Genomic DNA, 13,093 nt, shown 5'->3' on the forward strand with positions numbered 1-13,093 from the left:
TCGGATTGTTTGATATTATAATTAGAAACTCCTGATTCGGTATTTATAGCGTCTGAACTGTTTTTGGGTCTGACTCAAATCTAATTCATCAACAACTATTAAACAACCCATTAGACTTTCAAATCAATGTTAAGATGATGTACTTTTATACTTTTATAGCAATCCAACAAATATATTATACATTATGATATGTTCTTGTAGCATGCCATTATTTAGATCTATTACAACATTGTATTTTCCAAAATTCAATCTTTCAAAATAAGTGTTTATAAGAAAAAAAATCTAAAAGTACAATGCTAGGATAGAAAGAAATGAAAGTACAATGGATTAATAGATGAAATGAAAGTAGATTTTTCATTTTTCAAACCAAATTCATTCAATCGACATTACAAAAATCATCATAGGATTTGTTCTAGGTAAAATTATAGACAATCGAACATATTTATGCTCACATTAAAAACATAAAAAACAGAAGACATTCAAGTTTTGACTGTTTTAAATTCAACATAACAATCGCACCACAAATCTTATCTTTTTCAGTCGTACAATCCTTCTTGTTCCCATATATCCACAAGAAAATTTACCATTTCCTGAAACAAAATTTATAAGAATGGAGTAAATTACATTTTTGGTCCCTGAGTATAGCTGATTTTTTCAATTTTGGTCCTTACTTGAGGTTTTTATAACATTTTGATTCCTAAGTTTAGTTGTATTTTCAATTTTGGACCAAAAAAGTTTTCTCTTACAATTTTGGTCCTTACCTAAGGTTTTTCAACGTTTTGATCCCTAAGTTTAGTTTTTCTTTCAATTTTAGACCACAAAAGTTTTCTCTTACAATTTTGGTCCTTACCTGAGGTTTTTCTAACGTTTTGATCCCTAAGTTTAGTTGATTTCTTCAATTTTGGACCCAAAAAGTTTTCTCTTGCAATTTTGATCCTTACATGAGTTTTTTTCTAATATTTTGAACCCTAAGTTTAGTAGATTTTTTCAATTTTGGATCCAAAAAGTTTTCTCTTGCAAATTTGGTCCTTACTTAAGGTTTTTCTAACATTTTGATCCCTGTAAAAGTAAAATGACAATATTTTTGGAACCAAAACTGCAAAAATCAGCTCTATTTAGTGACCAGAATAGTTCTTTTACGAAAGCAAGGACCAAAAATGTTACAAGAGAAAACTTTTTGGGACCAAAATTGAAAAAAGAAACAAAAAATATAATTCACTCTGAATGTTGATCTTCAAAAAATTAAGACTTACAGGTAGAGGAATGGGCCTTGCAAAAGGCTTATTTGTCCCAAGCAAATTATCATAAGTAGCATTCCATCTAAACAACAAAAAATACAGTCAGATCATGTATTTGCCAAATTACCAAATTGCCCTTAGAACTTAACAAATTACCTAATCGCCCAGCTTATAACAGGTTCACGAGCTTTCTTATTCTTTTCAACTGCCTTTTCTCCAATCCATTGTTGTCTTGTCTGGTTCCAAAGAAGAAAACCTGAAAAACCATAACAAGTTTATAAAAATGTCAGATTTTTTTTACAGATTATAATATGAAAATAATGAAATAATAATAAATAAATAAAAATACCATGGTTTATGAATTCTGAAGGATTGATGGAAGAAGTGGATTGGGTATTATGATCCAGTGGGAGGTTGGTAGTTGATGAGGCAGTTATTTGTGAGTAATGTAGACTGCTATCCATATCATATGTACTGCTACTATAGAAATCTTCTAGAATACTAGGTTTCTTATTCTTATTATTGTTATTATTAATATTATTATTATTATTATTATTATTATTATTATTATTTGTGTCTTGAGGTTTTCCTGTTGGATTATTATCTGTAGTCACAAATGACGGCTTAGTACAACATCCAAGACACCGTCTGTTCTGTTGCAAAGAAGGTTTACAACCATAAAAATGGTTAGCATAAATCAAATTTAATACTAACAAAAACATTAAAAAAATTGAACAAAAATTAGCATCTTACATGTATAAACCAACAAGGTAAAGAACGTAAGAGACTATCATGATAAGAATTCACAAGAATATCAATAAACCCCCATTTTTACAGGTTGTTCCTTTCTCCAATATGTTTGTGTTCTCAAATGTTAAATATAATTGCAACATCATGAGAATCAGAATCAAAGTTCCTTTTGGATTCATGCATATAAATGTTATTTCATTTGGTACTACAATTTGCAAAGAAATCAAAAGGTTTAGGTTTCGTACATGTAAGCAGGGAGTTTCTAAATAGGCAATGTTATTTCAGTTACTCTTAGAACAGACATAGTATTTGATAGACTAATAGCGCAGTTTTGCAATCGACAGGTTTAATCGAACAAGACGAGAGGGAGAGAGAGGAACACTGACCCCATTAATTCGATAATTTTGCAAACGCAACTGGAAACTGATCTGAAAATTTGCATCTAAAGATCAACGAAACAGTACGTCAAATAATGAAAATGGATCGCGTGAAAGCCGAATCGAAAAAGGAGTGAACACAGTGACCTGAAAAAATCACCACAAAACATGAAAAGGGAAATTTGAAACTGTAATCGGAGAATTAGTTTAAAATTGCGAGATTTTGTAGCTTCAATTTGCAAATTGAAAAGGAAAAGAGAGAGAAGGATCTGAAACTTACCGAAGAACATGATAGTTATTGGTTGATTTGATTAAGTGCGAGCTTTTGTGTATGGAGTATTATTCTCTTTGATTGCCAACGCCCCATGAAAGTTGAACCCATGTCCATTTGGGTTCTTTCCGGTTCGCTTTACAACTATCCGGTTTTCCTTAGCTTCAAAGTTATCGAAATGGGTCCGGTGCAACCTTTATTTTTCAAAGAGTAAATTAAAGTTTTGGTCCCTATAGTTGACACTCATATCTAGTTTTGGTCCAAAATTTGAAAATGTATATGAGTGGTTATCATGGTTGTGAAATCCATCAAGGTTGGTACTAGGTTACCGTCAACGACCCTTGGATAAATACATGTAAAATGATGAGATTGTTGATATTTTGTCTTTTTCTTATTGACTTTTTAGACTTATTTTAATTATTAAAAAATGGGTCCTACCTGCCAATAACCGAACCTACGTCGGCCTATGCCAATCCCTACACTTGAACTCGTTGTTGGGTTCTACCAAATTTACTACCAACATCGTCCCTACAATATGCGCTACATGTTCGGACCACGTATACCATCAATTAGAAACACGTATTTCCTCTATTATAATCCCTATGGAACCAACTGAGTCCCGAACTCGTACATCAACGATGTAATACATTGCATAATTTTCAAATGAATTTATGAGAAGGATTTTCCACTATCTTAAATTAAAGCCACATATCGATAAGGGTTGAAGGTGAGTTATAGGCAGTTCGAGGAGAAATGAATGATGACCGAGATGAATACATAGGAGATAAGGATGGTAAAGATGATAGTGGGATGATGTTGTGTCGACGGAGATAGGTATGTTGGAACTAGGTTCAACGATGATGGGTGGTCTTCCTTAGAGTTGCTAACGGTGACAAAGATATAGTGTCGTGGTGGGTTCCATTTCCTTCGGTTGTAAATATCTGTGGAACCCATGATTATCTCTCCAAAAGAGTCATTATGGAGAGAAGGGGGACTCCAACATATATAACCACTTATATTACCGTGTCGTACCGATGTAGGATACACTAACATTCCCCCTTAAAGTCGGAGGCTCGATGAGAATAGACATAGATGTGCTGAGCCACGGGAGTGCGAGACGCCGACTCTGATACCATGTAAATATATGTGGAGCTCATGATTATCTCTCCAAAAGATCCTTTATGGAGAGAAAGGGGACTTCAACATATATAACCACTTATATTATCGTGTCGTACCAATATGTGATACCTTAAGATCGGTGGTGTAGCCGGTGACCAAAGTTGTAGGTTTCGACAGCAGAGGTGATATAAGGGGAGGCCATCGTTGGAGTTAATAGGAAGGGGAGAGACAAATAACAAGGGTGATGTAGAAATGGTTGATCGATGTGGTTGTTAGCGGTTTAGAGCTTTCTTTAAACTCTTATAGAAATAGTCCATAAAGTTAATAAATATGTTAATATAACAGAAAATAGAAAAATACAAGTATAATGGTCGCCTTTATCTTTTTTCTTTACATGTTTTTTGTTATTTTCATTAAATAAATATTAAATGTGGTCTCCACCCCTACCCCCTCTCCTCTCCATCTACGGTCACCATCCAAGAATAGTAGAAATGGAACGTTTAGTTAAAGAGGTTCTCATCCTTTTTTATTATTGGGGTTTGATGACTCTTATTGGTGGAGCAAGTCGGGGGTGTCACATTCTACCTCTCATCTCTTTGAATCCATGGGCAGAGCTTTATTAGGGCGAGGGGGGCTGTGGCCCCCCCTGATTTTTTTTGTTACAAATAGCCCCCCTATAATTTCATTTTATACATATTAGACCAAAAAATATAAAATTTTAGCGGTGGCCCCCCCTGCTTACCGATTTTTATACATATTATATTTTCGGCCCCCCAAATCATATGTTGAAGCTCCGCCCCTGTTTGAATCGATGTAATATAGATCATATCTAAATGATAATTACTTACCTTTTCAGCCAACATCAGTAAACATTTAAAACCCACATACAAGAGATAGACTTGGAATCGAGTTCAAGAACAAATATATTCTACCAAGATGTGGTTAGAATCCAACCATGTGGTATGCATTATGTAGCAAGGTTGCTTGAAACAAAAATGGTGGGTAGAAATTAAGAGTAAACAAACCAAGAAGGAGATGAGCATTCTTTCAAGAGCATTCTCATTGAATCTCATTGTTGTAATAATGGTTTGTTAAATTTTACTATTTTTTCTATTGTACAAAAAATTTCAAGATTGTTAAATTGTAAATTGTTGGTTTGTTAAGTTTCATCATCTGGAAATATGATTGCAAGTGGCAAGTAACATGCTTTTAATTCTTTATAGTGACAATTAAAGCTATAACTAGCAGAATGTATTCTATGTATTCTGCCAGAATGTATTCTATGTAGTCTACCATATTCTATGTATTCTACCAGAATATATAAAGTGATTGGAATTGCAAGTAACATGATTTTAACTATTCTTAGTTATTGTTGTATTTGTGATAGGAATTGATGGAAGAATGTTTTGAAGAATGAATTAAAGATTGATCACACTCACAGTTTAAGAATGTTGTTATTTTTAGGAGTTTTATTCATTTTTGTTGATATTCTTTTAGAATATGTATAATTATATTAAAATGTATAAGACTATTAGCCTGTAAGATTATGTATGAATTTGTATTTTAGTTCGGATGTATAAGAATATATTAGAATGCTGTTATTCTTCAACCGGGGATTCAAGAATGATTATATGCAAATATCCTATCTCCGTCCTTATTTTTCGTTCCACTTCTTGTGGCGAATGATGTTGTGAAGAAAAAAAGAAAATGTGGGATTTGCTTTGGAATTTAATTTCACATCCTTCATTCTTTTAGAATTTAATTTTCCTGATAAATAACATAATACATATGATAATATATTCTGACAGAATAAAATATTTAACAAACAATCAAATAATAAACCAAACTGTAATCCCGAAACCATAACACAAAATGTGAGGAGGTGCACGATCACGCCTTCGCCTTCCTGCGATCCTCTGAAGTACCTGAAACAATAAACCAAACTGTAATCCCGAAGCTTAGTGAGTTCCCCCAAAGTACCAACACCCAAACATATAACATAACAACACGCATACTGAGCCTTCAGCCTGAATGGACCGCCTCGCAGGGCCTACAACCTATCTAGACCGCTCCCGAGCCTTTGGCACGTCTGGACCGCCTCCCAGGGCTTACAAACTATCCGGACCGCCCTGGGTCTGTTGGCCTTCAACACAAAGCAGGACCGCCTCAACCCAACCATACATACACATATGTAGACATACTCATAACACATAAACAATCAACAGACAAGCACAGATCATACAGATCACTAAGCATAACATCATCCTATCTACCAGGATACCAATCTAACAAATCATAACATCATAACAACATCTTATCTACCAGGATACCGATCAAACAGATCATAACTACATACAAGCATACTATAACCAGGATAACAATCTAACGGGTCGGCCTTGGTACCTTCGACCCTTTAGTACAGTGAGGAAAACTCACCTCATAATGCTGAACTGAACTGAAAACCTCCGACTGCTGACTCACCGAAAATCCTAAACTATCACAATAAATGAACACTAATCAACACTTGGAATATCAATCTTGACTAAGGGCCCAATCATAGGGTAATAGTCCATCTTACCCCTTTCCCTAAGTTGGTCCAAGGCCCAACTCCAAATCCTTGATCCAAGGTCCAAATATACAAGGCCCATAATTGACTCAATTTTTCCAAATTAGGCCCAACTCTTTAATTGGGCCTCATCCTAAGGTCCATTTCCATAATTGCCCCAAACACTTTTATTCAGAAAGTCCAACAAGGGCCTAAGCCAAACTGGCCCAAAGATGGCCCAAATCCGAAACCCAAATCACAAAAGCCCAACAGAAGGCGTACGTTGGACGTACCCAGAGTTACGCTAGGGGTACTCGAGCCTTGCGTTGACTGGAAAACGGGGACTTGACTGCGTACGCGGAGCGTACTGCTCTCTACGTGGGGCGTACGCGGGCTGTATTCAAACTTCAATAAGTGCTTAATGACTTAAGCACTTAAGCCCAAATTCCAGATCCATCGACCAAATGTGTCTTAGAACCATAAAGTCTCAAACTTTAAGACTTTGGTCGTTTAAAAAGCCCTTAATACATGGTCTTAATCCATTATGACCTCTCTACTACTTGCATGAGGCACTTCTAGCCATTGGGACTTCATTTTCATCATTTAGAACCCTTCCTAGGGTCTGAAAGGACAACTTAACACGTCCAAATCATAACATGCACAATATGGGGACTTTTTGGGACAAGAAGGGAGTCATAAAGCTATCAAGGCAAGATATACATCATACAAACATAAAGGCAAAAGCTTTTTACCTCCTGGAGCTTCTAGAGGACAGGATAATCTCATATCTTCAAGCTTGCCTCACTTCTCCAACACCGTGATGCAACTTCTTCTTCTTCAACTACTCAAAACACACACTTTTAGCTCACACACTCAAGGGAGAGGTTAGGGTTTACGGAAAACGAATCAAGACTATGGAGGCTGAAATGGTAGAGGGCTATGAGCTCATAAGGGTGCTTATATACTACCCAAACCCTAAATATTAGGCTTTTCCCCTGACGTGAGTACGCCCGGCGTACACAAGTGTACATAAGGGTGCTTATATACTAATTAATTTATGACTAATACTAATTAAATAAATATGATTTCTCCTTTAATATATTATTCTTATAATATATTAATAAACCATAATATCCTTTCTCTCATATCAAATTACCTTGTCAAGTTGCTTTGGTGAAGGCAACCCAAAAGGACCATGCATAACCGGGTCAAGTACATACCAAATATAGTTACGGGCTTAGACACCAATCCAACAGTCTCCCACTTGGATAAGTCTAGTAACTATATCTCACATACGACTTCAGGATCTGGTTAGCAATCGTAGCTCTTATACGCTTCTATCAACTCTGATCAAAATCCTGTCCTTCAGATAAGGGATCGTATAATCCTCTGTTCTAGATATCATGCTGACAATACTTATTATCCAACATTTTGTTTCTCGATCTCTGATTTATTCGACATAGAATTTAGTTGAACACATCAACTTCATTCTGACCGGGCCCGGCACATAAGTCAAACTAAATCATCGAGTGGCCAAGATATCGCTTTTATTCTCTTAGAATAAAAGGTACAGAAAAACTTCGACTTATATGCTTTTATCATTTACTAGCTAAGTCACACACAATAATGCGTTTTATAACATCAAGTTACTGATGCGTTTTCGCATTATCAATGCATAATCAACTAGCAAACAACAACCATATCTCTAGGTTTAAAGATTATATGATATTATCATCTTGCGATCACTTATGGTAACTTTCATGAAGTGATACTAGTAAGTGCGGGTTTATTCTAATGCTCAAAACAAATTTCATAAGCACTCATAAACTTCGTAGCAAACCTTTGCTATGTCTAAAACCTTTCAGACAATCTACAAACAAATTTATGACAATCTTCTTTCATATCTACTTCCAACATATGAGCGATTGTGGACTGTTCGAACAATCTTATTATTCAGGAAGTCAAAATATGCAAAATTGGAAATAACAGATAAATAATCAACACAAGATAGTAACTTTCTTATAAATAACACACCTTTATTTAATCATCAAAATGTTGAATACAAAATTATCCATTACAAATTTCCTATCTATCTAATCTAAACTAATATCGTCCTTTAGTCCAACGCTCCTAGCGTGCTTCAAATGCTTAACCCTACTCAGTCCCTTCGTAAGGGGATCTGCTGAGTTATCTTCTGACGATACCCTCTTCACAACGAGGAGTCCCTCTTCTACCCGATGTCTAATAAAATGGTATTTCCTGTCGATATGTCGAGATCTGCCATGATCTCTTGGTTCCTTGGTCAAGGCAACCGCTCCTTCATTATCACCGAAAATTTCCATGGGCTCCTTTATGGATGGCACAACTCCAAGGTCTCCAATGAAGTTCTTCAACCATATAGCCTCCTTAGACGCCTCGCTTGCCGCAATGTACTCTGATTCGCACGTTGAATCAGCCACGGTCTCTTGCTTGGAACTTTTCCAAGTCACTGCTCCTCCGTTCAGGGTAAAGACCCAGCCTGACTGCGATCGGTAATTATCCCGATCCGTCTGAAAACTAGCGTCACTGTACCCTCGCACCCTTAAGTCATCACTCCCACCGAGGACTAGAAACCATTCCTTGGTCCTTCGTAGGTACTTAAGAATATTCTTGACAGCAATCCAATGCGCCCTACCAGGGTTCCCTTAATATCTGCTGACCATGCTCAAAGTGAAGGCCACATCAGGGCGAGTACAGGTCATAGCGTACATAATCGAGCCAACTGCGGAAGCGTAAGGTACTCGGCTCATATCAGCTATCTCTGCCTCTGTACTTGGGCTCTGAGTCTTACTCAGTTTGGTATTGCATTGGATTGGTAACTCCCCTTTCTTGGAATTTTCCATACTAAAACGTTTTAGTACCTTTTCCAAGTATGTATCCTGACTGAGTCCTATCAGTCTCTTACTTCTGTCTCTCACTATCCTTATTCCCAGTATATATGCAGCTTCTCCGAGGTCCTTCATAGCAAAACACTTCTCAAGCCAGGATTTGACCTCCTGCAAGGTTGGAATGTCGTTTCCTATGAGTAGTATGTCATCAACATACAATACGAGGAAGCTCACTATACTCCCACTGGCCTTGACATACACACATGACTCATCTTCGTTTCGCAGAAAACCAAACTCTTTGACCTTCTCGTCAAAACAAAGATTCCATCTGCGAGATGCTTGCTTTAATCCATAAATGGATTTCTCAAGCTTGCACACTCTATTTGGATGCTTCGCATCAACAAAACCCTCTGGTTGATTCATGTAAACATCCTCAGCCAACTTTCCATTTAGGAAAGCGGTTTTTACGTCCATCTGCCAGATTTCATAATCATAAAATGCAGCTATTGCGAGCATTACCCTAATAGACTTTATCTTGGCAACTGGCGAGAAGGTCTCATCATAGTCAACTCCAGGAGTTTGAGTAAAGCCCTTCGCGACCAATCGCGCTTTATAAGTATGCACTTTCCCATCCATGTCTGTCTTCTTCTTGAAGATCCACTTGCATCCGGCTGTCTTACGACCCGATACATTATCAACCAAATTCCAAACTTGGTTGTCATACATGGACTGAATCTCGTTGTCCATCGCCTCTTTCCATTTAGCAGACTCTGGGCATGCCATGGCTTCCTTGTAGCTATTAGGTTCGTCCAGATTTACTAGTGTACTATCACTAATAAACGTATCCCCGTCAGTAGTAATATGGAAACCATAAAACTGGGGTGGAACAATAACTCTACTCGAACGTCTAAGAGGTAAGGACTGGTCAATTGGTTCAACAGGAGTTTCCTCCTCAGGTTGAACGCCAATGTCAGAGGTTCCTTCATCTCCTGACTCTTGAAGCTCTTCAAGGTCAATCTGACTCCCACTGTCTCCTTGACTTATGAGTTCTCTCTCTCTGAAAACTCCTCTCCTAGCAACAAAGACAACATTGTCACTTGGTCTATAGAAGAGATAGCCAAAAGACTTCTGTGGATAGCCGATGAAATAACACTTCTCACTACGAGGTTCTAGCTTGTCGTGAGTCTCTCGTCTTACGAAAGCTTCACAACCCCAAACCTTGATATGTGCTAACGAGGGAGCTTTCCCTGTCCACATCTCGTGAGGTGTCTTGGCAACCTTCTTGGTGGGAACTAAGTTAAGGATATGGGAGGCAGTCTCTAAGGCATACCCCCAGAATGAGATTGGTAACGAAGCACGACTCATCATAGAACGAACCATGTCCAACAAGGTTCGATTACGTCTCTCAGCCACACCATTCAATTGTGGCGTTCTAGGAGGCGTCAATTGCGAAACTATTCCACATTCTTTTAGATAGTCGTGAAACTCAAGACTTAGGTACTCTCCTCCTCGATCAGATCGAAGCATCTTGATTTTCCTGCCCAGCTGATTCTCCACTTCATTCTTAAACTCTTTGAACTTTTCAAAGGTTTCTGACTTTTACTTGATCAAGTAGATATATCCATATCTGCTATAATCGTCTGTAAAAGTCACGTAGAAGCGACAAGCGTCCCTTGTGGTGGATCTAAAGGGTCCACATACATCTGTATGTATGAGATCTAATACACCCTCACCCCTTTCACACGTACCAGTAAAGGGTGACTTGGTCATCTTCCCAAGTAAACAAGATTCACACACGTCATCATCCCTAAGGTCGAATGACTCCAAGACTCCATCCTTTTGGAGTTGGGCTATGCGTTTCTTGTTAACATGGCCAAGGCGACAATGCCACAAGCATGCTTTGTCCAAACTTATGGACGAATCAATATTCAAAACATCATTTCCTAAATTATCTATAACTAACACAGATTCATAAATCCCATTACAAGGTAATGCATTGAAATAAAAGACACCATTCAAATAAGCATTAATAGAACCATTACTATTATCAAATGAATATCTGAAACCTTGTCTAAACAATCCATGAAAAGAAATGATGTTCCTTGCCATATCTGGCGAATAGCAACAATTATTTAAATCTAGCCCTAACCCATTACTCAACACTAAGGAATAAACTCTGATCTTGGTTACTGGTGAAGACTTCTTGTTTCCCATGATCAAGTTTATCCTTCCATGCTCCACTTCCCTACTTTTTCTTAACCCCTGCAAATCAGAACAAATGTGGTAACCACATCCAGTATCAAGGACCCATGAAGTAGCAAGTGATGAGTTATTAGATTTAATTAAATACATACCTGCAAAGGTGGGCTTTATCTTCCCATCCTTAATATCCTGCAGATATTTAGGACAGCTTCGTTTCCAGTGGCCCTTATGGTGGCAATAGAAGCACTCTGCTTCCTTGGGGTCAGAAGAGGGCTTAACAGAACCTGCTTTGGTCCCACTAGAAGAGGAACCATCTTGGGTCTTACCCTTATGGTGGCTCTTAGAAGGAGCCTTCCTCTTCTTTCCCTTTTCCTTAGCCAATTGCCAACACAGGAGCAGCTACAGTAGAGGATGATGCAATAGATTTATCCTTGAGGTTGCTCTCAGCTGTCCTCAGGAGCCCTTGAAGTTTACTCAGGGTGACCTCTTCTTTGTTCATATGGTAGGTCATTCTGAACTGGTTGTAGTAGGAAGGCAAGGAGTGGAGGATGATGTCGATAGCCAAATCCTCATCAAACTTATCATTAAGTTTGAGAAGACGATCAACATACCTTTGCATTATTTGCAAATGAGCAGTTAGGGATTCTCCACTCCCCATCCTAGCTGTGATCATGTTGGTGATGATCTCATAGCGCTCTTGTCTCGCGCTCTGGTGGTACCTGTCCAACAAATCTTGGTGCATCTCATATGGATACATGTCCGCATAGGACTTTTGGAGTTCGAGGTTCATGGTGGCCAACATGATTCAATGAACTTTCGTTGCATCATGCTCGTGGGCCTCAAAGGCGGCCATCTCTTCAGGGGTAGCTTCTTCTGGGTTGATCTTTTCTAGCTTCTCGCCGAGGACATATTCTTTGTCCTCGTAGCGAGTTATCATGCGAATGTATCTCATCCACTCGTTGAAGTTCGAGCCATCAAATGTCACCTTTTGACATAGGTTCATCAACGAGAATGACCCAGAAGTGTTGTTGTTTGCGTTTGCGTTAGACATCTGAAATAGAAAGGAACAAAGTTTGATCATAAATGAATCCCCAATTAAACACCCAAATGAGAAATTAGGGCTAGGATCCAACAACATTATTTACAACTTAGAAAAGGGATGCCGTAATCTAAAAGTAAATAATTTGAAGGTAAGTGAATGACGATTCACTAATTCTCACCATGAAAAACGAAAAGAAATGAAGTTTTAAATGTATATGAAAATTCCTAGATTTCTTTTGAGATTCATTGAACATTTCAATGGCATGTTTAAATCTCGATATGCACTTCAAATTTGCGACTGGGATGCCGAGGATCGCAAACAAGTTTGTGAATAACCACGCGAATCAACATGGTGCACTCAATGTCTTCATCACCTAATCAATGTGCTGGTTAGCCACACACGCTCCATTGATCTATGATAAAATATCGAGCCACCCTTTGTCACCAATGTCAATCCCAAATTAGTGTGCCGGTTAGCCACGCACGCTCCACTAACGTTTGACAGGGGTACAAAGTGTAATTCCATGGAATAACATCATTTTCACATTTTACCCTAAAGTAACTAAGATTGGGAATTTATAAAACAATGTAGTTACTTTAATATTTCCATTATACTTATAATGAGGAATTAAGTGCCCTATCCTATCCGTTCGGCTAACGACCCTCCACCAGTCAAGCAAGCG

At 37.8% G+C, this 13,093-nt stretch overlaps 1 protein-coding gene across 2 annotated transcripts; it reads right to left on the bottom strand.

The window, feature by feature from the left end:
* Positions 1-327: 327 nt before the first annotated feature.
* On the bottom strand, positions 328-2,786 carry LOC145118588 (uncharacterized). 2 transcript variants are annotated; one of them, XM_079054284.1, is made up of 6 exons: positions 2,646-2,786; positions 2,375-2,512; positions 1,588-1,886; positions 1,395-1,494; positions 1,254-1,320; positions 328-590 (listed from the first exon to the last, which is right to left on the bottom strand). In XM_079054284.1, exons 2-6 carry the CDS (start codon positions 2,428-2,430, stop codon positions 537-539), a joined length of 576 nt encoding a protein of 191 aa, XP_078910410.1. In that variant the 5' UTR covers positions 2,431-2,512; positions 2,646-2,786; the 3' UTR covers positions 328-536. The 2 variants fall into 2 exon arrangements, with proteins under 2 accessions (XP_078910410.1, XP_078910412.1); XM_079054286.1 differs by having other exon boundaries at positions 1,588-1,891; positions 2,646-2,785.
* Between the last annotated feature and the right edge of the window lie 10,307 nt (positions 2,787-13,093).

This window comes from Lactuca virosa, chromosome 6, assembly GCF_052849685.1.
Source record: "Lactuca virosa cultivar CGN04683 chromosome 6, Lactuca_virosa_CGN04683_v6, whole genome shotgun sequence".
In the NCBI taxonomy this organism is placed as follows: domain Eukaryota; kingdom Viridiplantae; phylum Streptophyta; class Magnoliopsida; order Asterales; family Asteraceae; genus Lactuca; species Lactuca virosa.